The sequence below is a fragment of the Parasteatoda tepidariorum genome, chromosome 4 (genome assembly GCF_982258835.1).
Source record: "Parasteatoda tepidariorum strain Cologne lab strain chromosome 4, Ptep-v5.0, whole genome shotgun sequence".
Classification (NCBI taxonomy): Eukaryota; Metazoa; Arthropoda; class Arachnida; order Araneae; family Theridiidae; genus Parasteatoda; species Parasteatoda tepidariorum.
The window spans coordinates 122,426,563-122,454,308 of record NC_141758.1 but is presented as its reverse complement, the minus strand read 5'-3'; the positions used below and the strand labels follow the sequence as shown (position 1 = coordinate 122,454,308).

General features: G+C 26.4%; 1 protein-coding gene and 1 long non-coding RNA gene across 8 annotated transcripts; both read right to left on the bottom strand.

Annotated features, from left to right (window-relative positions):
- Positions 1-312: 312 nt before the first annotated feature.
- Positions 313-5,835, bottom strand: LOC147812678 (uncharacterized). The gene is made up of 2 exons (XR_015433385.1): positions 5,743-5,835; positions 313-3,592 (listed from the first exon to the last, which is right to left on the bottom strand). It is a non-coding gene; the product is annotated as an uncharacterized LOC147812678 (long non-coding RNA).
- Positions 5,743-27,560, bottom strand: LOC147812677 (uncharacterized). Of its 7 annotated transcripts, none has more exons than XR_015433384.1 (7): positions 27,420-27,560; positions 24,301-24,436; positions 21,676-21,776; positions 19,796-19,846; positions 15,783-15,899; positions 8,928-9,016; positions 5,743-5,841 (listed from the first exon to the last, which is right to left on the bottom strand). XR_015433384.1 is itself a non-coding variant. In XM_087162044.1 (6 exons), the coding sequence occupies exons 1-6, from the start codon at positions 26,429-26,431 to the stop codon at positions 9,002-9,004; spliced, it is 528 nt and encodes a 175-aa protein (XP_087018170.1). In that variant the 5' UTR covers positions 26,432-26,590; the 3' UTR covers positions 8,925-9,001. The 7 variants fall into 7 exon arrangements, 1 of the variants encoding a protein (XP_087018170.1); XR_015433381.1 differs by having other exon boundaries at positions 15,765-15,899; positions 26,628-27,421; XR_015433383.1 differs by lacking the exon at positions 27,420-27,560 and adding an exon at positions 27,352-27,370 and having other exon boundaries at positions 15,765-15,899.
- Between the last annotated feature and the right edge of the window lie 186 nt (positions 27,561-27,746).

Sequence of the window (27,746 nt, the reverse complement as noted above, 5' to 3'; positions counted from 1 at the left end):
ACAAAATGTTCGAATCCGTTACTTTTGGAACTCCCATTCGCTAGTTCTTAATCTTAAGTTCTGGCAACACTGCTCCTCATAACTGTTTCAGTCCCCACATGTTTGGTGAGGGACATTACTTCAAATTCAATAGTCTGCACTTCATTCCCCCTTTGACACATCTATTGTTATGACATCACCTGCTGGATGAGAGGACAGGCATGATCCCCCACAATCACCAAGAGGATTTAACACACAACAGATTGAACATTGCTGTGTAAGTAGCTGAGCAGAGTGAGCGCAACTAGTAAAGAAAAATAATGAGGCAAGTACTTACAATAACAACTTTTATTGCACCTTTCTGTATAAGAACAATGAACTGAAATCGTACTTTATTACATTAAAGGGAAATAGAATTTATTATCAACTACGGTACATAATATTACGACACAACATCAACAGAGATAAATGGAACTTTTCATAAATATTATATCTTCTTTAAACTAGAAACACTATAGAAATGATGGGGGGAAAAAACTTGTACTAAAATTGAACCTTTTGTTCATATCAATTATTTCATTTAACAATCTGATTGCTATGTCAGATGCATGAAGCCTTGATAATGCATAAATCCTTTGTGGATTTTGTTAATATGCCTTTTCAATGAAAAATATGATTAATTCAGCTTTTATATTTTACATTGTTAGTAAACTGCTAGTGCAAAATAATTTATAAACCAACATGCAAAACTTATTTTAAATTTTTTTTTTCAGAGGTGAGTAAAGGCGTTAACTTTAGAGCAAATGCTTTTTTAAACCTTTGTTTTTTTCAAACTTGTTTTATCATAGAGTTCATGACATTTCAAAAATAAAATTCTCCGACTTTTCAACAATTCTAAACTATATTTTATCTATATATTGCAATATTTTGTCAGAAAAAAATGACTTTTTTTATTTGATGTTTCAACAAATTTTGAGAGTGGAAAAAAAACACAACTAAATAAAGACATTGCGTAAAACTATTGAATTGCGACATCGTTAAAAGGACTCCATTTAATACATGTTAGAATTATTTACTGTTACTGACAATTCTAAAATAGGTCATTCTTTTGGCATGCCTTTGGAGTTTTGTTTTTGTAGGGGGAAAAAATAACAGTCCCATGAACATAAGTGCCATAATCAAATACAGTGCTAATCCTATAAGTTATTACAATAGGGTGTTTATTTTACCTCATTTAAATTTAAGCCAAAAGCATTATAAAAATAAAACATTTACACAATATGAGAAAAAATTGAAAATAATTTAGCAGAAAAAAATTTAGATTTCTCTGTGTACTGTGCAACACACATTTAATTTAATATCCAAAGACTGTAAACGCATCAGACAATTAAATCACATGTTTCGTCCACATTCTGCCAATAAATATTTATTGGAACAATTTTGCTGTATCATTTGAATTTAAAACACCTACTTAACTTTGATGATTGATTAGAAAACTTAAATGATCATCTTTTGAAAAGTATTAGCAATATCGTTAAGCAATATCTCTTGTCTTATTACAAATTTGTTTTTATTCGCAATTCAATATTTAGTTCCCTGCAAAGAAAAAAAAATCAATAGTAACATTGTCAATAGAACATTTTCTGTTATGTTCAACATAACAAATAACTTTACAAGTCAATTTGATAATTTCTTAGGATTTCCTAAGTTTATGAAATGCAACTTAAATTTAGTTTCATAAATTATTACTATTTCAATAAATTTTGATTATTTTTTAGCACATACGATAGTTTATTCATGAATTGTATAAATTCAAATTATTAGCAAAAGACTTTTAACGATATATTAACTTTACTTTCTAAAAATATTTTGAAAAAGCCATAGTAACTTTAAAAAAAAGGATAATATTAAGGGCAATTTTAAACAAAAAAAAATATTTTTGTTTTGAGAATTTTTTTGCATCTCTGAAGAATCAATTCCCTGTGAAGAAAAATAAATAAAAATGAAAAATTAATGCTTGAAAGCCCAAACCTTCTGAAAGACCAATTTGTTTTTATTGGTCATTTTAGACTTGAGTTATTAAACATTGACTTTAGATAGATCATTTTTATCAATGACATGTTTAACTGCAATTTGCAAAAAATTATTTTCATAAAAAGACTTCATAATAAAAAGGTCTCTAGAAATAAGACTTCATGAATCCTGCAATATATTAAAAAACCCTTTCAATAAAAAAAAAGAGATCAATAAAAAACCTCATCTTTATAAAATAAAGCAAAACCATACTTTATTTTTTTTTTAAATGAAAGAAAAAAGCATTAATTTAAATTAATACAACTGAGCAAATTGGTAACGAGACCAGATTATTGTTTCTGGATACAATTCTTTAATAAATATTTTATATAGGTTAAAAATATATTTCAATCAAACAGCAACATTTCAATTTTTTCCCTTATTTGCATGAGTTAAAATAAATTTGTAAAAAAAAAAAGAAAAGAAAGAAAAGAAAAAAAAATATTTAAACACAAAACACAGGAGAATAAAATTTCAAAAGCTATAATAATTCCATAATAAGTTTAGTTTCTTACTCAATATACCAAATTTATGACAAAACAAATCAACAAAAGTATACAAGACTGAAATTGCAAGTAAGTCAACGATTTAATTTAAACATACTCCTCGAAAATGTGCAGATTCATAAAGGGCAGTACATTGCAAAAATCAGGCATGTAAAATTAAATTCTTTGTGATATGCTTCAGTGTCTTTAAACATTCAGAAATTCAAAACTTTAATAAGTAATTTAATTAAAGAATAGAAAGGGAAAAAATAATCAGAAAAGTAAAGAAAGTTGAACTAAAGCAAACTGAAAAATACGATGACAAATACATGATTACTTTCGTAATAATAATGTATAATATAATGTGATTATAATAATAATAATATGATTAATAATCATTATTTTATAAGTGATCATTTTTATATAAATGATAACTTTTATACAATATAAATGATTACTATAATATTAAATGGTTACTTTTAACAGGCTTGTATTTTAAGTTCTTTTGGAATCAAATGAAATAAAGAAATTTTTTGAAATTTTTATAAAACTCAAAATTAATAACGAAAGTAGACTTTTTTTTACGAGTCACGCAAAATACAAGATCACGAGGTTTATTCATACATAAAATGGATTATTTAAAAAATATTTCAATTTTCCTTAAATTCTGTTGTGTCAAGTAAGTCATCTGCACCCTTATCTATAGAAACAATTTACAACAACCAATTATGATTTATCCTTATTTGTGAAGTATTGCTACAACAACATTACAGCTTCATATTAACAAAGATGATAAAACTTCATTCTTCTTGAATAACTGGTTAAAAACATTACAAACATGAAATCTATGTCAAATAAACATGGTAGCATGTTTATGGTAGCCATGTACAATACTCTTGGGTGGGAAGGAGCTGACCTGACACTTGTGGATATTTAATTTGGAGTGCCCAATTATAACTTATTTGCAGGTAGACACTTTGGTATCGAGTGTCACTTTCGTAAGTATACTCTCCAACAGTCAACAGATGAAAATCTTTCAACCTAATCCAAGACACCTAAAAAAATAATAAATGTATTATATATATCTATTCATATGATTTATATCTACTAAATTTATTATTTATATCTACTCAATTCAGTACAAAGATATTTCAGGCACCAATACCTATTTAAAATTGGTGTTGTCTTTTTAATTTTTACCAAAACACCATTTAATATGCAAGTATCATGTGCAAGAAAAATGAGGAAACCTGGACAAGATATAATATACAGGGGTGATTGGGGGCCACTGAGTAAAATCATTCAAAAAATTAAGATCTTTATAAATTTAAAGAATTAAAATTTTCAAAACATGACATTCTAAATGCAGCATAATTTAAATGAATAATTATGTGCAAATTTACTTTTATCTCTAATCACATTTATCAATCTACCAGAAAAAATATTTACAAATGAAAGACATGCCAAGTATAAATTCTAGTTCTAATATTTTTAAGTAAAATATACAAGAATTTTTACAAATATATGTGATCGATGATTTCTTGAAACATCTGGACTTCAGATTTCCGGAAACTTTGAAAGATCCGGATATCAGGATTTTTTCAGGAACACAACCACCCCTGAATATGAAACTTTTCACACAGGGTACGTAGCCAAATCTTTTAACAAAAAATAAGCACCTTTTAAGCGTTTAAAAATATTTTTAAGCAATATATACATTAACAAAATGCAAAATAATTTTCAAAGACTTTAAATGATCGCGATAAAATAACTAGCCTCTGACAATGAACTCTTTTCTTGATTACATTAGACATTATAAAATGATCCAGAGATTTTTTGATTCGATATCAGAGGGTGGAAATGAGGACTGAAGCTGAGAATAATTTGCAAAATGCAGCAGAGTTGCACATAAGAGTGCAATAATCTCATTGAAACTCAGCTGAGTAGACGTACAAGAGCACTCGCAAGTATTTAATCAAATATGTAAAATGATTGAACCGAATTGCACACCGAAATAGATTGTGGTTCAATGATTTGGGAAAACTTTGAATAAAACAATGAGAAAATCACGCTTTCGCATAATACATGGCGAAAATTAGCATAGTAAAGAAAAAAATTTCTTTTTCAAAAGGGAAAATTAAGCACTTTTTACAAACACCCAATAAAAAAAGCAGCTTTAAGGGCAGCTAAAAGTAGATTTAAATGACATTTTGTTAAAATTTAAGCAGAGCAAAGCTTTGAACATTCTTCAGGTTTGCTATTTGATTCTGAACAACTGGATTTGCATAAAAGAAGTCGAAACTAACAAAATAAAACTTTATTAACAAAATTAAAAAATTTAAATTTATTTAGTTATACCATTTTTAGAAAATTTCTACTTAATTTTTCGCATCTTTTTAACTGTCCTAAGGTACCCTACTAGGAGGTACACCTTGGAACAAATAACAAGGTAACTAAACATTTTTAAAATTTTTTCTATGACAGATACAAAATCAAAACCTAGTTAAAAATGATTTCAAATGTTTCACGAATACCTGGTAAAATTTTGACAATAATTAATTAAAATAAAATAAAAAAGTGTCCCAAGGTGAGCCACTCTCCCCTATCTTTCTCCTTAATTAACACTTAATGAGTTATACAAAAGGTATGTTACTCCTCTAGAAAGATAATATAAGCTTGAACTTTGATTTTACATTATGAATTAGGAAAGAGTGCAGTACAAGGTGATGAAGTATAAAACTATTTTTTTTCTCTTTTTAAATCAAAGAATAAGTATATTGACATAACAATTATTATGTAATAAAATGACATAACAACTAGCAGTGAACATTATGAGCATCAAACTAAACTCCAATTTGCCAATTCACCATTCCAACTATATGATTACTTTAACAAGTTATTTGAAATTTTGCACAGAGTGATATATTTGATGACAGCATAAAAATTATTTTAAAATACAAAAATATTTACAAAGCTGCTGTCCTTTTACAAAGCAGCTAAAACTTATTGGCCATTCACAATAAAGTACCTTGCCTGGTTAATTTAGTGAACAATTCTGTATAATATTAATAAGAATCAAAAGTAGTGATATGAATGAGTTGCTTAAAAAACATACTGAATTGTGTATAAATTTTAACTAGAGCAATGTATTTACTATATATATATTCAGTAAGAAGAAAATATTGATTAAAAAAATGAAACAAACTTGAACGATGAATGTTTTTCCACCCCATCCAGGTGATGTTCCAATCATACTCATAGAACTTGCCTCATTCACAAAATTGTCCAGTCTGTGATACGCACCCTGAAAATGCAAACAATCATAATTGAGTACACTTTTTTATTATTACTTTCAAATTATTTGTAAAAATAAAAACAAACAAAAAAAACACATTTAATTCTAGTAAACCAAAGCCTAAAGAGCATGGCTCCAAGCCTTTTCAACTTATAAGCCATAAATATTCTTTGAACAATAAAATGTATAGTTTCTATATGACATCCTATTCTTAATTTGATAATGATTCTTTCTATCAATGCATTAAAAAAAATTATAACAGCACAGATTAAAAACTTAAATAATGATATCATATTTGAAATTTAGGGACCACTTTCAAAGCGTTTAGTTGAAGAGGTATTGAAGGTGCCAAAATCCTTTTTCAAATCCCTACATTAGACTGTCCTTTCATAATATCATTTTAACAGGGTTGCCACTCAAATCTGGAGAAAAAAAAATTCCCTGTACATATTATACACAATATATTAAGAAGAAACACAACAATTTCTGTGTTCCTGTGTGAGCTAACTATATTAATTTAAATTGCTGGAACAGCTGAATACACTTAATGCTATAGTAAATAAATAGTTTAATGTAGCTGAAACATCATCCTTAAATATACCATAGATTATGCATTGAGAGGTCACTATTTTTTAAAAAGAAAATAAGAAACGAAATTCCCTGCATTTTCAAGTTTTCCCCTGTTCTCCCTGTAGAGTGGCAACCCTGTTCAAGTTACCCAAGATAATTATAGATATAAATATTTTATCCACGTAACTTTTATATTGTTCATTTTCAAATAAAAATAAAAGGTTGAGAATCACATTTTTGCATCATCCTTCACACAATAACATGATGAATTAAAATCTCTATACAAAAATATTGCACTTGCAAACAAAACCTTTTAGCTTTATAATTAATCAGTTATAAAAATTTTGATCAGTTTTCTTATCATTTAGAACTAGAACGATTGACGGAATGTAAATTTTTGAAGTTGAATAAGAGGTTCGTCACTTTGAGTAAATCTTTAGGTCGAAAGGGTGCAGGGAAGGGACAAATGTTTTTATTTCCTACTATGTGTCGGAAAGAATCTGTTTTCTGACAATAAGCTGCTGTCAAGCAAACATAAAGAAAGGGCATGCTGAATTTGTTTTCTCTTTGAGTTTTGAGTGGGAAATGCATAGTATTCGCATATCAATGAACAAATAGAAGGTGAAAAAGAAATAAAAAAGAAAAATACATCCCTATACTTTACTAAAAAAAGTGAAATCGAAATACAAAATATTAATAAGAATACAAAAACGATAAAAATACGGCTATTGTTTATTCGATAAAGTAGTAATAATCAGTTTTCTGTGTGAAAAAGCAAAATGCTAAAATTTTAAAAAGAAAAAAGTTAAATTGTAAACTAAAAATAATGATACTATACTAAAAAAATATAAAAATTTAATGGTAAAATTTTCAACTACATAATGTTTAGATAAATTGTAACCATTTGTTAACTAGGCAGCTGTTAACTTAAACAGTTAGATAAAAAAAAAAGCTTGGAAACAATTTCAGAAATTGAAAATAAATTACTATTTGCTACATTTTATAAAATAGTTACCAATTTTATTTGCTTGAAAATTTAGAAAAAATTGTAATTCTGAATAACTTTTAAAATTTCTAATACACTTACCAAAAACAAAGTTAAAAAATGATTAAAAGCAAACACATATACACCAAATTTAATATAACATAAAAGTAAAGATAATTTTAAATTTATCCTCGTTCATGATAACATTTGGAAATGTGACATCAAATCTACGGCAGCTTATAGGGGATCTATAAGCTTCTTGCTTAGAAAGTAACATGTCTTTTTCAGAAATTTCTCATTATGTTTCTCTAAAATAAGTCAGAAGATACACACGAGAAAGTCGAGTAAAGATGTAGCCAAATGTTACTTATTCACAGCCCTAATAATTATATTTATTCTTAAGCTTATTAGCTTAAATTTATTTTTGTGTGTTTCATTTTCTTTGCAATGGTTTGATTCTGTTCGGAAAAATTGCTTTCGACATTTCATTTTAATAAAAGTTTTAAATTTCACTATGAACATTTTTTCAGAAATATAATTTTCTTTCATTGACCAGGTTTTTTTTTAATACAATGAACTCTCGCTACTGCAATATCCAACAATAGCTCCCTAATAATAGAACATAGACAATAGAACAATAACTCCCTTTATTACGTTGATATTTCGTGATCCCGACAAACTTGCATATGAATTAATGTTATGTTCCTCTCTATATTACGATATTCTCTGAAGCAATAGACTGCTGCAAAAAAATTTTTTTTCTAAATTTCAACCATATTTCTCCATTTATTATTGGTTTTCAAATAATGTAAAAGAATCTCATTTCATCATCTTTTGCCATTTTTTCCACCTTTTCTGACAAACGAAGACTCACTGCTGACCACCCCAAGAAGTTCCATTCTTAGAATTGGCTCCCTCATCTCCTTAAGGAGTCACAGATGATCTGATTTAATTTCCTTTATGTTAAAAGCTGATCATGAATCACAAATGACAGCAAGCATCACATTAACACCTGAAAGAGAATTTTTTTTCTGTAGAAGGTGGGTGGATCACGATTCACAAACGAAAATCCTTTTCATGCTTTGGAACGAATGCATACTTTGTTGGTTGACTTAACAGTAAAAAAAATTAATATACAAACAAAAATATCAGATGATTTTCAATGAAAACGGCTTTCAGGTATGCTTATGATCCTATTTTCTGGATTTATTTCAATTGTTTTTAATATTTTTATCCATAATTAACAATCTTCAAATTTTTTTTAACATAATATATAAGCGTATTTACAGTTAATACATACATAACATTTAACTAAAAAAAAATCTAATTGTGTCCCTAAAGTATGAAGGCCCTCGATATAACATCCCTCTACAACAATATATTTATTCGTTTCCCAAAATATTGTTGTAGCGAGGTTTTACTGTATTATTTCTGAATCATGCTTACCACAATATGTGCGATCTGTTAGACATAGCACACTGACATAGTATCAGATTGATAAAAAACATTTATAAAAAAAGGGTCATTTTAAGAATCTTACTCTTCCAGTTGCTGAAATTCTTCCATGTATACTGCCTTGGTTAATTAGTTTACCAGATATACAAGAGTGGGAATTCATATCGGTATGACCTAATAGGAGGATAAAAACATACATTAAAGAAAATACTTATTATTGTTATATATAAACTTGCATTGTTATTATTATATTTAAATTATGACAACAGAAAAAAAAACTTACATTTTTTTTATTAATTCCGCTAGAAAAAAAATTCCAAGAAAAATATATGTAAATGTATTTTTTACTTTATTTTTTTCTCAAATTTTCTACAGACCAAATCTAACTTAGTAATAATCAATTGTCTGGCCTATCACAAGATAATCAGCCATTTTAAGGAATGTGGCATAAAACAAGCCAGAATGTTGAATAAAAGATTCTAAACTAGGAATTATTGAAAGTATAAATTAAATTTTAAGGACTGTATATGAAAAGTGGCTCTATTAACTGTGATCATAAGGTGTAAACAGTAGAATTTCTTTTTCTTAAAATCTATTTTCAACTAAGTAATTTTCAATAATGCTTGAGGTTCTTGAAAAAAAAGTCCCGCTCAAATAGACTGTTGACTGACAGAAATTTATGATAAAGAATCTACCAGACAAATCAGAAATTATTATATTCTGTTTACTGCATATAGATAGGAAATTAGAAGACCAGGATAATTTTAAAGAAACATTAATGTCAGAAAATACTATAAAATGCAATGAGATCATTATGTAATACTTGGTCAAGAATTCACACAGGCATGTTTCGCCACTCTTTCTATTAACTTCAGATTTGATACATTCTTATGAATACATTAATTACCAACCAGCAAGATAAGTTGAAAGCTTTTAATGGTTAAATATTTTTTCTTAAAATAAGGGGGGCAAAAAAGTTGTTGTGAAAGATCATGCAGGGTTTGAAAAAAACCGGGTATATTAGAAAAAACTCAAATCGCCTGGGTTTTATTGAAAAAACTCGGGGGGGAATTGGGTTTTATTTGAAAAACCCAAATTGGGTTCTTTCATTTAGTGCTCATAAGCTTTAAGTCTTACTGCGTAAATATTTTTATTAAAAAGTGTAGTATAAGCTTAAAAATAGAAATAAATCCAAAAAATTATTTTAATTTTGTCATATGTATTTTATATTATGTTTAAATAATGCATTATCACTAATACATATTTGAATCTTCTTTATTGTTAAGTACATAAAGTTTCACAATTTTTAACTCAACTTTATAAAAGATAAATGCAGAAATAAAAAAGGAACAAGTTTATTATCCTTTTTTATTTCACACACATTTATTTACTATATTTATTAAACAAATATATATACATATTACCTATTATAAAATTATAATCAGTAAATATTTATAATCAGTAAAAACTAAAGTTTCATCTGACTTTAATAAAAAACTGAAATAAATATTTAACAGACTTCCATGTTTTTATAATAAGATTAATAGAAAGTGAAATTAAAATTATGTATAATTATCAGTTACTTGTCCCATTTTTTTCAAATAATTAATCCTAGGAAAATGATTTCATTTTTAGATAAATAATTTTAAAAAGTTCTCTTATAAAAAGTTTTAGCTTATTTTTTGAAGCCAGAAAAATAAAACTGTTTAAATTTGTTAATGTATCACTTACTCAAAAAAATAAAAAATTTTCCTCCAATTTTTTAAACATAGGAATTAATAATAATAACCTATTTATTAATATATAAAGAATGCAACTAAATTTGAAAAATTGATCTTTTCAGACTATATTATTTAAATTTCTATTTGATTTAATTTCATTAAAATATTTCTTTGAAAAAACCCACTTAAAGTTTTCAATAGTACTATAAAATTATAGATTCAAGTGTTTCCTTTACTTTACAAATATTAATAACTTAATCATATAAAACATGCAACTCTATTTGACAAATTAATTCTGCACAATAAATTATATAGGATTAAATGTGCATCATTAAGTTTTAATAAAAAAAAAAAATTTTTTTTTGTTGAAAAAACCCACTTATCGTTCCAAGTGGGTTTTTTCAAGGTGGACCCACCCAATAAAACCTGGGCGGGTTTTTTCAAAGTGGGCCTTCTTGGCAAACCCTGTCATGCATTAATATGTTCTTGGTCAGAGGAGATTATATCCGTTATTTTTTTACTACAATTATACAAAAAAGTGATTCAAATGAAGATGCATTTTGGTGAGACTATTTTTAATGTAATCAGAGTTTTTATGCCACTAAAAAAGACCAGTTAAAATAAAATAATTTTTCAAAACTTGAAATAATATAAAAGAACCATAATGTTGTTAATTAATTACAGTGTATGATTGAATGTTAGGAACAATATAGAACAGCACAGTTTTGCACTTTTGAAGTTTGTTTGAAGAAACAGTTTTAAACTTTAGAAGTATGAAGAACAATAACTTTAAACTACTTAGAATAATCAATATCCGATCTTTTGTGTTTTTTTATTTTAAACTTTTACAACCAATTTCTCTTTTAATATGATTTGGAAAAAATTTCACAAATTTATAAAAAATATCAGCTAAAAAAGGATTTACCACAATTATTAAGAAATGTTTATTTTGTAGCAATTTAAAACACATTTCTGATATTTTGGAATTTCATTATTTTGGGTGCTTTAAATAGATGCATCTTATGACAGTTTCTACTACTAATTTTTGGAGTCTTAAGGACTATTTTATTCATTTCTAATCAAAACAAATCCCTGTGCTCGGTATTGATAAGACACAGAGGGATTGCGAGCTCGCAGTCTCGAAGACACTGGACGTGCATCGTCCTTTTGACCAGGAGACAGTCGAGCTGAGAAGGAGAAATCTACTAGCATGGCTAATTGTGGGCTCCTAGGCCTTGTAAAAAGATTTATTTCTTATTAGAGTTTCTAACAAACACAATAAACATAATTCATTCCGGAAATAGGAAGAAAAAAAAATAAAACTCTGTTCTATATAAAGTATTCTGTTTTTTCTTTTTTTTTTAAATTTAGGATTTTGTATATCAAAACATTGGAGTAGCCACAATTCAGAAATTATGGTCCTGACAGTTCAGCCAGGTGAGCAGAATTCTTTAAAGAAAAAAATATAAAACTTTCTGAACATAAATTAAAATTTATTTTATTCAACAAATTCTATGTAAAAAAATAATTTTTAATAACCTTTTGTTATTTTATTAATTGCGTGTCAATTTTTTCAAAATTTTATGGCAAAAAAATGCATTATTTTAAACTATCAAATTTTAAATGACACAATACGAAATTTGAACGAAATTGATCAAATAGTTTTTAAATAATAGATTTCTAAAAATATGGTTTTTTCTCATGTGTCATAACTCAAATTAATCAACCATTTTCGCTCAAATTTTGAACAGTTTAAATACATAGTTTATAAAATGCTGTGAAAATTTGTATAGCATACAATTTTTTTTTTTTTCAAACCTTATTAAAATTGAATAAGGAACATTAATTGTATACATTAAATTTTTATTTAAAGAAACAAATTCTATAATTTTTGTTCATATTTTGATGGTCAAGAACTCTAAATCATTAAAAGTAAGGTCTGCTAGTTAAGAGAAAATACTTTTTTAGTAACTTGACCAATAGTTAGTGCTACTTAATCAACATTTTTGAAATCATAATTTTTGAATCTTTAAGATTAGCACCTAGATCAGAGAAATCAGATTATTGAACAAAAAGCTATTTAAGGTTAGTCAGGAGGTAACAAAAAAATTATAAATTAATTTTTAAAAAAAAGCCAAAAATTAACAAATAAAAGTAAGAATATAATAATATTAAATAAAAAATAATAATTTAAATTGAGTTATTCCTATTATTCTTTATTCCATCTATATATATATATATATATATATATATCATGGTGGCCACTCTAATCAGATTTCGAATTTCCCTGATTATTCTAGGTAAAAATCTTAATATTTCCAGGTCTGTATTTTTCTTTCCTTCTTATAAAGTGTAGGATGTGTACTAGAAAAGTATTGATATTATAAAATATTTTACTCAAAATGTTACTTTTTTAACATATTATCTTGTAAATATAATTCATTTTAACAATTTGGCAAGATTTTGTTTTTTTATTTTATTTTTTAATGTTTTGGTACAACATTAATTCTTAAAAAATGATGACATGTGGAGAAAATAATAGGTTTAGCTTGTAGATTATATTGCTTTCAATGAATAAAAATGTTTTTAATGTGCTATTTTAAGTAGTTTTTGCTCAAAGTGTATCTATTAAAGGGCAAAAACAGAATAACCAATAAAACCTTGGATAAGTATTGTTTAATATATTTTCATTAAGCAAAGGAAAAACGTTCCAGGTGATTATATATCAATAAGTTTTTATAGTTACAGTGGCTCCCAAAAGTGTTCATTCACTTTTTATAACTTTTATTGAAATAGGAAATAAAAATTCATTAATTAAAATGAATATTTCAAAATGGGTACATGATAATAAGATGTATAATCTATTCTTAGCAAAACTGTATGTAATATATTAGTTCAATACTTAGTAAATCAAAGCAAAAGTTCATTGTTAAGATATCAATAATCAAATTGTAACAAAAATTTTACCCCACGAAAGTCATCGTACACTTAAATGTTTTCGGATTTTAGAATTCAAATTATCGTCAATTGCTTTAATTTTCTTACTTAATTATTTATCACTTATTTAATTGTAATTTTCTCCCAAACTTATGATAGCAAAATTATATTTTAACTCTTGCTTGCTAATTCCATAACATTTTATTTTATCATTTAAAAACGGCTCGTGGCCGTAGTAAAACAATAAACCAAATTTGAAAGTTGATTATTTGCCATCATAATGAATCAGTAATGAATATTGTTAAATTAGTTTATTGTGTGCTATTGCACTGTAATATATGATAAAATGCTTAAAAGGACTTCGTATCAAAGATTAAAATTACAAAATTTGTGGAAAAATTCATAAATTCACAATTGAGTGTTGTAAAAGTTTCTGTAAAATTTAATAAAAAATATTCTGCTTGAATTTCGCCAAGGAAAAAAAAAACTAGTTACATTTATTTACAAACTTATGAAAGCTATTGTAGGAAATGTAGGTATTATGAAAGGAAACTCAATTAAATGTTAATTTAACGAAAATGAGAATATTTTCTAATAAGCGGAGATTTTTTTGAAAGTGTACAATGACTTTTGCGGGATAAAGTTTTTGTTACTTTTTGATGATTGATTTCCTTAAAATAAACTTTTGCTTTGTTTTTAAAATAATCCATATTCCATCCGAATATATTTTTATTATTAAATATCCTTTCTGAAATATTCATTAATATCATATTTTCTTTAAACCAATATCTCAAGTCAAATTTTTAAATAATGTTGTCTTGAATTAGCATTATTATTTTAGGAGATTCAGTTTACAAAAATAAATGTCACAAATGCAAAATTGTATAATTTTTTGTTGTATACTCTATAGAGAAAAAAAATAGATAAAATTCTTTAAATTTTATACCTATTTGTTTTTCTTTTCTTATTTGAATTTAAAATATTTAAAGAATTCTTAACTAAACACATGGGTTTTTAGGTTAGCATGGTTAATTGTTTTTGTTTTAACAACTAGACTCTTATACAGTGCAAAACTAAAACACCAGATTTCATTTTCCTTCTTCCTACTAAACACGTATGAATAAAAAGAAATTTATATTTTATGTTTATACATCATGTAATATGTTTCCTATACATTCTTTAGTCTTTGTCTGCTTTTTAGGGTAATAGGAATAGTTTTGGAAATATCATCTCTGGAATGCAAGCAACATTTACAAACTTCCGATATTGTGATAACTATACAATTCGAATTTTGAATCAGAAATCAAATATTTACCGACAAAACAGTAAAATTAATTAATATATAGTTAGTTTATTAAAGAAACTTTTTTCTAATTTAAAATATGTTATAAAAGGTAAAATAAAAAAGAGAAAAATAGTATTAATGCAACAATTGGTTTACAAACATTGCTGTTAGCGATTGTAAAAAAATTTATGATTAGTTTGTTTGCTAAGAAAAAATAATTTACAGATTTCTTTGAATGGGAGTACAAAAGCTTTTAGAAAAAGAGTGCAATATAAAATCTATTATTATTAAGTTATAACCAACAAATTTTTGGAGAATTTTATAAAGTTAAAAATACAAAAACATTTTGAATCATTTTGTCAATAACAATTAAATTAAATGACCAATTTGAAATTTTTCAAAAAGGAAGAAAAATGTAATGCATAGCTTCAGATATACGAATACATGACTTCAAAAACTCCTTATTATGCTGCTCAGAGATTTTCCTTAACTAAATTAAATAGCACAGAAATTTTTTTTAACTGAAACAAGTGATTCTAAAATTAGGGAGTGGAGTAGTGCAAATAAATTAAATGTCACATGACTTTCAGTCGCAAAAATTTTTTAACAGGAAACAAATTGATTAAGAAACAAGAATTTGACGAGAAAGTTTCTGTGAAATGGTTTCTTTAATGAAAATACAACATTGAAAAAACTCCTCGATCATAGAACTTTTGGGTATTGAAATTCTTGCATTACTTTCTAATTGAGTAACATTTGGTAGAATAAAGTTTGGAAAATCCAATGGGCACTCGATTGAAATTTTAGCAAAACAAAAACAGAGTGTTTGGCTTTAAGAAGAGAATTATTTTGGGGGTTATTGTTCCCTCTCTCAAAAATTTTTGAACTGAAAGATACATAAGAAAAAGAGCTTTGATCACTATTTCTCAAAATTTTTAATTATATTATTAGCAGTTTCAAAAAAGAAAGTTATACATACAATCCATAGAGGACTCACGTAATCAGCATCACTTAACCTAAGTGCACATTCAAAGTTAGCTTCAATAAAGGGAAGAAATTCTCTTTCAAAAAAAATTAAAGATTCTGCAGAAATAGATGTCTTATCAAACACCTCCTAAAACAATACAACACAAGATTAGAAAACACCAGTAATTGAATTAAGGCAATAATTATTAAATACAGTCATTAGTGCGACCAATACATCGATTTCATAGACACAATGTTACTTTAATGTGTGTTAGAAAATCTGAATTGAACTGTTGATTCCAATATAATATTTGATTAATTTTTTATATGAAAATTACATCAAATACAGGTGTTAAAATTTTTCGCTCTTTCAAACATTTGGTTTAAAAATAAGGAAAACATGAAAGCGCTCAGTAGTAGTAAGAATAATATTTTCAAATACAATAAAAATATTAGATGTTTTCATATATATGCAACATTTAGGAATATTTCCAATATGAAAGTTAACCTTACTTTTGATAAATATTGAATTGCTCATTCCAATATATCTTGAAATTTTTGTTTAATTTTATGTAAGAAAATCACATCAAAAACAGGAGTTAAGTATTTTTGATCTTTTTCAAAACAAAAATTTTTTCACAGGCAAAAATTCAATGGATAGCAAAAGTTTCATGGAAGTCCACCTATTCTTTTGAGGTTAGTGCTCAATGAACATAGAGCATCTTGAATTCTACATGAAAGTACCATCATTTCTTAACCTAGACGTAATCTATGGTAAAAAGGATGGTGGAATATCAGTTACTCTTCATTATTAAGAATTAAAAATGTGTAACGCATTCTTATGCGAAGTCTTCAGCGTGCGATACATTAATAACATTAGTACATTTCTTTCATGAATCATATTTTTCTTGTTTAAAAATTGTACTTAATCTTTTTAAAAAGTGTTGTAATAAATAACTTATTTTGGAGATAAATCATGCATTCTTCTTGACTTTATTTTTGCTCAGACTTAAGAGCTTTCTGAACATACGTTATGCAGCAGAAATATATTATAATCAGCATAATATCATATGCTTAAAAGTTAAATTAAAAATTTAGCATACAGTAGATAGAATAATAATGTTTTTGTCAAAATAAGTTCTACATTTATGAGTAAATATTTGCTGTAATTCTATATATTTATGATGCAGCGACTTCTTGTTCAGAAGTGCAATTTCATTTAGACCAAGCAGGACAGGTCACCATTTTGAGTGTTGATTTTATAGTTAAGTACCTATATATTCTACTCTAAGCAGAAGGCACAAAAATTTGTGAGTCAAAAAATCAGAATGGGTACTTGTTAAGTGGGAAAAAGCTTACAATTAGACTATAATACATTGTCTTAAGCAAATCTCACATAACAAATGCATTGTATGACATAAAAGATGACATCACGTGGGAAAATGGTAACACTAGCACCAATTGGAAATCAGATGTAACAGTGGGAGATGACAAATCATTTTCATGATACAATACTGACAGTTTGAGCAATTAAAGGCTCATATATGCATTAAAAAAATTTAATGCTGGTAAAACAAATGAATTATTCACTTCTTATTAGTTCTCATTGTAAATTTTTTTAAAAATTCCATGTTGTTGTGTGCCATTAAGGCACTCGGTGATGTAATTGTTCTTGTTTTTCAGTGGGCCATCTACAGCCAAGAATTCGACTTCTGCCACACCCATATGTCACACCTGTTTATAAGGCGGATCCATTCATACAACCTCTCATGTATCCACTTATAAAAATATATTCAAAGAATTGTTAAGGAAACAATTAAATTTTTGGTTAATAGATAACCAGAATAAGATTAAAAATAATATCTGGAATAGAATAAAAAAAAACATCATAAAAAATTTAATTAACTCAAAACAGCTTTTTTTTTAGCTTTGCAGCTCTCTTTGAGAAATTTTTAATTCTTACCAAATCTGGCGATGACTGATCTGATATTTTAAGCATTTTGCAAAGATGGAAAAAAAGAAATGAAGGATAAGGTGAGAAGAGGAAGATATTCAGAGAGGCAAGACTGCATTAGAAGTGGATATTTGGCATTGTGGTGATGAATTTGACAGATTTGTGATTGAGCAACAGGGAAAAAATAATGAAGGTGGTAATAAGAATATTATTTATGCAATTAAGGTTTTATCGATGTTTTGTATTGCTTGTAACATGTTCTGAAGAGATTTAATCATTAAAGTTTAGTTTTTAGATGGAGTTTTGAGTAATGCTTTTTGATTGGAGAAAGTATTATTGTTAGCATTATTACATTTAAGAAAGAGAATTTGAATATAAGTTGTTTTTAGTATTAAATAATGCAGTTGAGTGCTGTTTGTCAGCCTGAGTCAGTAAAGTAGTTATGAAGAGTTACTATTTTGTAAAAGAATGATTGTTTATTAATGAAATTAATATGGAAATGCTATGGTAAAATATAGCCTCGATACCATATTTTTAGTTGAGTTTTTACTTACTTATATTCAGGGGATTTTTATTTCTTTTACTTTCATGAAATTATGGGCATAAGAGGAACAAAACTGGACCCTGGGTAAAATATTTGATACAGAGTTGTCGCCGGCCAGCTGGCCGAGTGGTTAGCGTGCCTGACTGTGAAGCCAATGACTGCGGGTTCGAATCCCGCTCTGGGCATGAATGTTTCTCTCTATCTGTGTTGCCTTCTGATGTGTGAATGTATGAACATGGCCTACCCTATGAACGAGTTTTTGTGTCAGTGTGGCGTGGGTAATGTTGCTCGCCTCTGTGACTTTGGTTTACAGGTGCCCACTGGGTAACGATAAATGAGCAACACTTCCGGCATCTTCTAAGGCGAAGAACAAAAGTTCAGTGCCTGCCGTTATTAAAAAAAAAAATACAGAGCTGCCATTCTTTAAATTGTATACAATGCTTTAGTTTTATAAAAACTTGTGGCCGAGTGGTAACAAAATGTTTGCCGGGTTGAAAAAAAATCTTAGATATCTTCCGTATTTTTTATTAAGTAAATGTATATTACTTGATGTTACCTAAAGGAGCTGGCAAAACTTTTTTTAAAGACGAATTTTCATTTAAATTGAAATTTTTTTATATAAATCAAATTTTTTTATATATACTAGCCAAATTATCTAATAAAATACATTAACAATATATCATGACTTAAAAGTACAATTTCAATAATAAAGATAAAATTGTTAATATTTCTAACTAAAATATTTTTAAAAAAAAATTTTTTTTTCATTATTACAAGCTAAACATCTAAAATTTTAATTACAGGAAGGCAATTGAACAGTTAGATACCCAGTGAAGAGTAAAACAGCTTAAATCAGAACACATTAAAGAAAAAAAAATTATTGAAGATTTTTATGTGCTGTCTTTCATTAATATTGTTCAATGCTAATGACATATTTAATTTGTTTTAAGAACACTTAAAGTATTTAAATAAACATTAAATTAAATGGGTATTATTAAAATATGTTAAATTCCTAGCTAATTGTTTTACATACAGCAAAAGAAAAATTAGTCTCTAGTTTAATTTATTTACTTGTCCATTTAGAAACATAATAATTTATATTTTTTGGATAAAACCTTTATTATCAATAAAATCAGACTAAAAAATCACACCTTAAAGAATATAATTACAAAATATTTTTGACTTAATAACTTATTTAAAAAATCATTTAGTTTAAAACAGTGATTTTCATTAAAAAATATATCTATAGTTAATTTAAAACATGACTTAAATCAAGTGATTTAAATCATATCAACCTAGTATCCGAATAATAAGTTAATTTTGAGTTTAGTAGGGTTCCAATATTTGTTAAAGTTTTTGTTATGTAACAAGGAAGCAGCAGTAAAAATGGGCTAAATATAGTTGGCAGTGAAAAGAAATTGCCAAAATTATTCTGAGTTAGGGAGACAAAGTTGTTCGAAGAACTAAATAAAATTCCAAAGAAAAATATTTTATTCATGAATTTTTCAATATAAAGTAAAAACAAATGCATAAAAAACAAACATACCTTAGAATGCAATGAAGCAGGATTGGATCTCTTATTCACATTTGGAAACTCCTGATGGAGGAAAAAAAAAATTAAAAAGTATTTGGCGCACAATTGAAAGAGAAAAATATATAAATAAAATTAACAATGCACAATAATATTTAACTGAAACATATTATTAAACTATGAACATGATTTAATTAGGAACTCAATAGTTTCCAAGCAAACACTTTTTTACATAAGCTTTAAATAAATCAACTAGAAAAATATCAACTTTAAATAAATCAACTTATAAAAAAAACTGTTCAGAAATATTTTTATATTTAAAAATAAATAAAAATAAAAAAAGGAAGGAATGCTGGAAAAAATTTGCATGTCAAAATTCAAAGTTATGAGATTTCTAAAAAAATATATTCTTACAATTGAACTTACTTAAAACTTATTATTGAACTTGTTTTTCAATACAAATGAATTAATTAAGAGATCAAAGTATTTTTATTAGAAGAAAAGTATTAAACTTGATACTTTTTTGAGTAAGAACAATATAAAAATGCTTACACAATAAACTGTTTTATATAACTGCTTGCTACAAGCGACCATCGATAACATTTATAAGAAAAATTTACTTTAAAAGAAATAAATTTTCAAGTACTATGGATGAAAAACCTTTTTTGAATTGTAGATAAAGAAACAATTATAACAAATTCATAGGAGTGCAAAAGAAGGAAAAAAAGAAAAAAAAAACAGGAAATTAAAATTTTCATTTGCTTCAAACTGTTAATCAAAAATTGAAAATTATTAATAATCAGTATGAGATGAATGTGATGATCTCACTTATAATTATTTTTATATGTTTTTCAACTTTTGAAATCATTTCTATCATAATAAACAAGACTTTGAAAACAAAATTGCTGCAATCCAATAATGTGAGAAAAATTATAAAATATATAAGTAAATGATGAGTACAGCTGGAAAATATTTTTTCTGGTATGTTTATTTTCTTAGTATATTTTATTTAAGACAGTTCAGGGGCTAAATTGAAAACGCTATAAGCCACTTTTGGTCAACCAGTCATAGGTGAATTCTTTAAATTTTTCAATCATACTTTTTCTTTTAATTTTTCGTTACAATTTTAGAAACTTCCGTACCATTCGAGTGGACACTAATGATAATCTTTTATGGTGTATTGCAACTTCAGGAAAAAGGGAGGTCACCTTACCTTCAATTTTTAAATTATTATTACAATCTCACTGATAAGTAAAGTTTAAAACAGTTTTAAGTCAAACTTGAAGGTGAAAAAAAAATGCGTGTTCTTGCACCCACGAACAATTATTTGTGTTCCTTGCTTCAACGTAATACATTTCGTAGAATTGTGCTTTAAAGGGGAAAAAAAGTGACAAAAAGTGCGAAGAAAAAAAAATTATTTATTTTAAAACAATTAACATTTAGTTACTATTTTTATTATAAGAAGTAAAAAAAAAGAAGAGGTAATTGAAAATAATAATAATAGTCTATATTCAAGGAAATATTTTGAATGGGCAATTAACTTACTAAAAAATTTAACTCTTATTTGCGTTTAACAATATTTTATCATTTTACATAAAACAGAAAATGAATTAAATTATCTTCATCATTCTCTAAATAAATTTTTTAAGAAGTACACCAGATCACTATGAAGCATCTTGAAAGAAAAGACAGCAATCCATAGAAAAATTAATTTCCTTATAATAAAAAAAGTCCCAACAAAAGGCTGAGATATTAAAAAGCATTTTTAAAAAAAACTAATACAGAAATTTAATTTTAAAAAAAATTCCCAGTTCCCACTCTTTTAAATGTCATTGTTTGATAATTAAATAATTGAAATAAAAAAAGTCTCAACTCAATAACTATCATTCTTTTACCATTTGAATGCAAAAATATTTCGAAGATTGTAAGAGAAATAGACATAAGGACTGAGCTTGAGTTTCCCTAGTGGTTATCTGATCTCCAAAGCAGAACATACCTAGAAGAGAGATTTTAAAATATATTTAACATTTATACAAAATGTAGAAAAGAAATACTATTTAATTTTTTAAAGGTATAAAAGATGTTAACCAAGTCATATACAGGCAAATATATAAAATTTTTATGTAAGAATCCTAGTTTGAATAAATACATAATGGACAATTACAGTATATTATTTTCAGTTCTAACTAATTGGAAATTCTCTCCTGAATCCAAAAATATAATTGTTTTTTCCTCAAATGCTTATTTGTTTAATTATTAAATATTATTAATTTTTCAAAAAGATCTCCGTAAATGATGCAATCAAAAACAATCCTTGATTGGTTATGACGTCACATTTGCTGAATAGAAACATGCCTCCTCCATCCGCTAAGGATATTTTAATGCTCTTTTAATTTTGATATCACTTATATCGTTCGAAAATTCTTTGTACATTATTAGTAAAAATTCTAAGAATTAAATTTATGGTGTTGACAGTGTGTGCAAAATGGAAAAAGGATTTCAAAACTTCAAACTGTTTGTTTATCACTAAAATAACTGAAGAAATGGTTATTCAGCTCTTTACAGAGAATCAACTTCTCCTATTCTCTAAAATCAGTGGTGTTAAAATTCATAGAAAATTTTGTTTAATTTCATTTCTTCAGTTAAAACAATGCTCCATTGCAGCTTAATTACTTAATTAAAATCAGTTGCACATTGGATAGAAGTAGTATACATTTAGATATAGTGTGGATGATTTTATAATTTGGTATTGCATGAAAAAAATCAGTGTTTTCATAAATCTAGTTCATTAAAATATTTCTATCGACCATCGTTTCAATCTATGCACTAATGTTCAAAAATCAAAAGGTAATGTAATACATTTCAGCTCTTTTTTTCTGAACTAGAGTTGAAGTATTTTCTTTAAGTAAATATTTACTAATGCAGTGCGTTTTTTCTATATATTAAATATACATTAAGACTTATATTTATTCTCAATATTATTCTTTGAGTAAATAGGAATTTTGCTATAGTTAGAAATTATTTTTAAATTTATAATTTTTAATTCCTTTTTCTGCTATATAGTATTTATAAAATATGGTTACTGTAATTATTTATGCACACTATTTGTCAGTGCTTGCAAAGAAGAATTCTAAAATAATAAAATTACTTCATGATACATTTCTAAAAAAAAAAAATTCATTAATTAAAATAGGAAGAAAAGTCTCAGGTTAAGCATCCGATATCGCTGAAAACGAATCAACACTTTCAAGAATTTAGTCAATTGAAATATATCTGCTCCTCATCATCATCTCCACGTTCTATGTGCTTATACTTAAATTTTCCTTAATGTAATTTAATTTAGCCACATAATTTCAGCGTATAGCATCAAACTAGACGGTTTCACTTAAGTTAAAGAATTAATAAAAAAAACTTTTGCAAAATGAAAAGAAATTGTTTTAATTATTTATTAAACAATTAAAGAGACAGTAATGTTTTCTCAACATTTTTATTCTTTGAGTGACTTTGCTGCAGTGAAAAATTATTTTTATATGTGTTTATGAAATTTAATTCTTGTCTTTGTAATGTGAATAAATGCATATGTTTATTTGCAATACTCTTATGACATAGATTAACACAATTAAAATAAAATGTACAGCAATATATTAATTTCATTTTTCTTTCTTCTTACCTTTTTTGTTTGAAAGAATGAATTAAAAGTTTTACTGAGATCACAAGCTTTTAAAAAGGCTACTGCTATGCGGAAGATAATTCCCTGCATTAAATTAAATAAATAAAGTCAGTAACTTAAGCTTTTCTACATTTTTAAAACCGAAAATTATTCTATAAGAAGATTGATTCAACATTTCTTTCACTTAACATGAAAATAAATCTTTGAAATTAAATTGAAATAAATTTTAAAATTAAGTTTAACATGGTTAAAAAATATTGAAAAACAAATTTATTATTTTGTATTAATAACACATCATTTTAATAAGTAATATCTGAAATCCATAATTCATTTTAACACCTTTTTATTGAACTTAAAATTTTTAATTATTCAGAACTAGAAAATCTTGCCAACTATTAACAAATGTTTCAATGGACACCATTGAAATTTAAAAATATTATAAAAATATGTTATATTAAGCTCATATTTTCGTTAAGCTGCATATTGTTCAGCTTGAAAGAAAATTATAATTTTATTTATTTAGAGATTTGTTTTTAATAATTGTATGATAACATTAACCATAATATTCAGAAGCTTTAGTTTTGTTATTGAAAAATATTTATAAATTGTACTGGATTTGCAATTGGTAAATTTAAAATAAATTAACTAATTTAAATCAAATTAAGCCTTTCAAATAATGATTTTTTTATCATTTATTTTAAAATCTAATTTGATAGTGGATTTTTAAAAATAAAGAAGTCAAGTTAAACATGAGAAACACAGAACAAATTGCATACCTAATATTTTAACAATTTTATGCACATAAAATATTTTTAAATACAAAACTCAGGAAAGAAAAAAAAGATTTTACCATTATTTGTGTTTAGCATTTTCTTGATGCTTATTTGACCAAGCAAATAACTTAATACTATCAAGAGATTTACATAAGCTTTGACTGTTGCAGTCTCTCCGACACCTTGTGGGCCACTCAAAGTAAGGAAACACTCCTATATTAAACAAAAATGTACATCAATTTTTGAACAATGTGTTACAATAATAAACCGATTTGAATCAGCTTGATCTAAATTGCTACTAAAATCATATTTAAATCATTTGGATTTCCTTTTTAAAAAAATCACAACTTAAACTAGAAGAAATAATCTTTTTAATATGTATAATTTTTTAGTAACATTTAATAAAACTTTTTTACATAAAATAAAATCAGTTTCTGTTTTTGAATTTCTGTTTCTGTAGCATCATAATTGCTCTTTATTATTATCATACTACTATTATCAGAACTATTCAACATAGCAAACAAAAATAAAGTGAAAAAATATTTTAAAAAACATGTAACTTTTTTCTTAAGCAACAACCAATTGATAGGACCTTCACCTACTAGTTAATTTGATTTGGCACCATTTCTGATGCAAAAAATTAAATAAATATTATAAAAAGAAAGCTTTTGATTAAACTAAGAAAAAAATTCTAGTATTTTCATAACATTAATTATGAAATCCTTAGTCAGGCAGAATCTTCCTTTATTTTTTTGAGGAAACTATTTTAACTGGCAAAAGTTTGAATTTTAATTTTTCTTTCTTGTAGCAACAGATGAAAAAGCAATTGCTTACTTATGCCTCTGAGAGATGTTTATTTATAATTTACTGTGCATGACTTAGTATACACTCAAAAATTAAAAAGAATTTTGGAGAATGAAAAACCAGAAAATATATTTGAATAAATAAAATTTTTCAATAGATTCTAACAATGTAAGTCCAAAATAAAACAAACTTATTTACCAAGATAACTTGAATTAATCAACAACACAAAAAAAATGGTATGTTCTTCTTCTTACTTAATAAAGTGTAACTCAGAGTTTGTTCATTAGAAAACAGAATTTCAATACAATCAAGCTACCGGGTCTAACCCCACTATCAGATCTTACCCTTTTCTTCCCAACATATATTTAATTAAAAATATCACCACTTAAAATTTGCTTTACTGCATTTGAATGAAAGGAAAAGTCTTTTCAATAAAAACAAAAGGTGGATATTTCTGTATCATGATCTGTTGTGCTAACTACAATTGACAAGGTGACAAATAGATTTGAAACTAGCAATTTAAAAAACAAAACAAAAAACAAGTAGATGTTCCAGGGATTGCTACGAGTCATACTTTACAAGTTGATCCCCTTTTGTGATGTTTTTATAAGTTTGTCGCAGGCCACTGCTGGAAGTTCCCAAGACTTGACGATTATTCTGCCACAGATTACAGCACGAAAATCTACCCAACAAGAGAGCAAATTTATTCTGTTTATTAATTACATTCTGAATCTTTACTTGTACTTCAGAAACTTTTTTTTTTATGAATTGCAAGCTCTTCTTAAAAAAAAATAGTTCACCAAACATCAAATTTAATTATTTTTTACCACAATACAATAACCAAATTAAGTGATATTGATTTTTTTATGCAAATAAAGGGATAATGAGAAACCACAACACTGAGGAATAATATGAGCAATTGCTGGAAAATCTTTTTAAACGAAAGAAAAAATTTTATTAAAATTTAAAACAATATATCTCAGTAAAAGAAGGAAAAAAAATCAAGCACATTTTACTACTGTGAAATATATAGCTAATCGAACAAAGGATTGGTAAAAGCTTGATCTGTAAGAAACAAATAAATAGAGTAAAATAAAGTCAGGGGTCTGTCCATGTCAAATTTACTACCGTTTAGCGGTATCTTCACAAATTAAATTTTAGGAGAATAGGTAGTCTTATAATACTTTTTCTTCAAATTTTATATTTTGTCCCGTAAGAAATAATAAACCATATTTTTACCACATTTTTGTGTTAATTTTTTAAAATAATTCTTAATTTTCACAAATTATGTCAAAATTTTCACAAAATAGGTACCTCAGAGAAAAACCTAGTTAGGCCCCTGAAAGCTGTAACCATAGTTTCAAGTACTATTGATATTAAAACAAATTTGATACAGTGGAGCATCGTTTCTACGACGCCGAAGGGATCACCGAAAAACGTCGTATAATCGATTTTTACTTCTAAAACTTTAACTAACTCTGTTTTCAGTTAATTTTAATGTTTAACGTGTTGATTTACATAAATTTCTAAATTAGACAAAGCAAAACAAACAAATAACCAAAGAAGAAAAATTGCAGTGAGCAATTTGAATGTATGTTACCTTTAATTATATTTTCTTGCTATTAGTCTCTACAATGCTTTGAATAGCAAATTGAACTTACTGCTTTCTATGATGCAATTTTAGATTTCTAATCACGGCCAAATCTAATGGCTGAAGCACGCTTGTGCAATTTGCAGGAAAAAAGAGAGCTTTTACATTTTCCAAAATAATTAGTATCGATGGGTGAGCTGGACATTGGTCGATGAATAGCAAAATTTTTCGTTTTTGCCTCTTCATAACATTGTCTAGTTTTTTCAGTCATCTAGTAAAAATTACGGTCGTCATCCAAGCATTCTTGTTAGCACCCTTTTCTGTATCATTCATGTTGGCAAATTCCGCCCTTTTTTAAAATACACAAGAAAAAATTAAATAAACGTGAACAAAATCTAAAAATCGACGTATAACCGATTCTATGCGCCGTATAAACGATATATTTCTACATTAAAATGAATAGGAATGATTTGAGACCACACTAAAACGTCGTATAAATGTAAGCATCGTATAAGTGATCGTCGTATAAACGATGCTCCACTGTATTTCAATATAATTCTTAGATATTTTACATTACTCCATTTGGATCAAAAATTACTAAACATAAAATTAACTACAAGATTTCATTTTTCACAAGAATAAAGCTTAAAAATTCTAAAATATACTCCAGATCAAGAATAGACAGGAGTTCAAGATTTGCTCTGTTATAAATCAACTTATAACATTGACATACAAAGAGAAATTAATAGTTATAATTTCAGAGAAAAGGAAGCAGACGAGTTGTACAATGCTTAGTCTTACAACATTTGTCGGCAAGAATTCTTCGACCCATGTTCAGAATGATCCTTTCCGCCCTGAAACAAATCTTCGTGTTTCGACTTTTGTGAAGTCCATAATAAAGTAGTCTTATAATCAAAGTAGTTTTAAGATTTCGCTTTTGCAATGTATGCAACACTTTACTGGTGTTTGTTTCACTTATTTTTTGCATGCTTGTGAGCTCAATTACATAACTACGGCTTAAAGTAAGTTTAGTAAAATTCGAACTTGCTTATACTTAACAGTTTTTTAGCTTTATGCTGCAAAATTATGAGCTTATGGCTTTTTAACACATTGCAGAGATTTTAACTG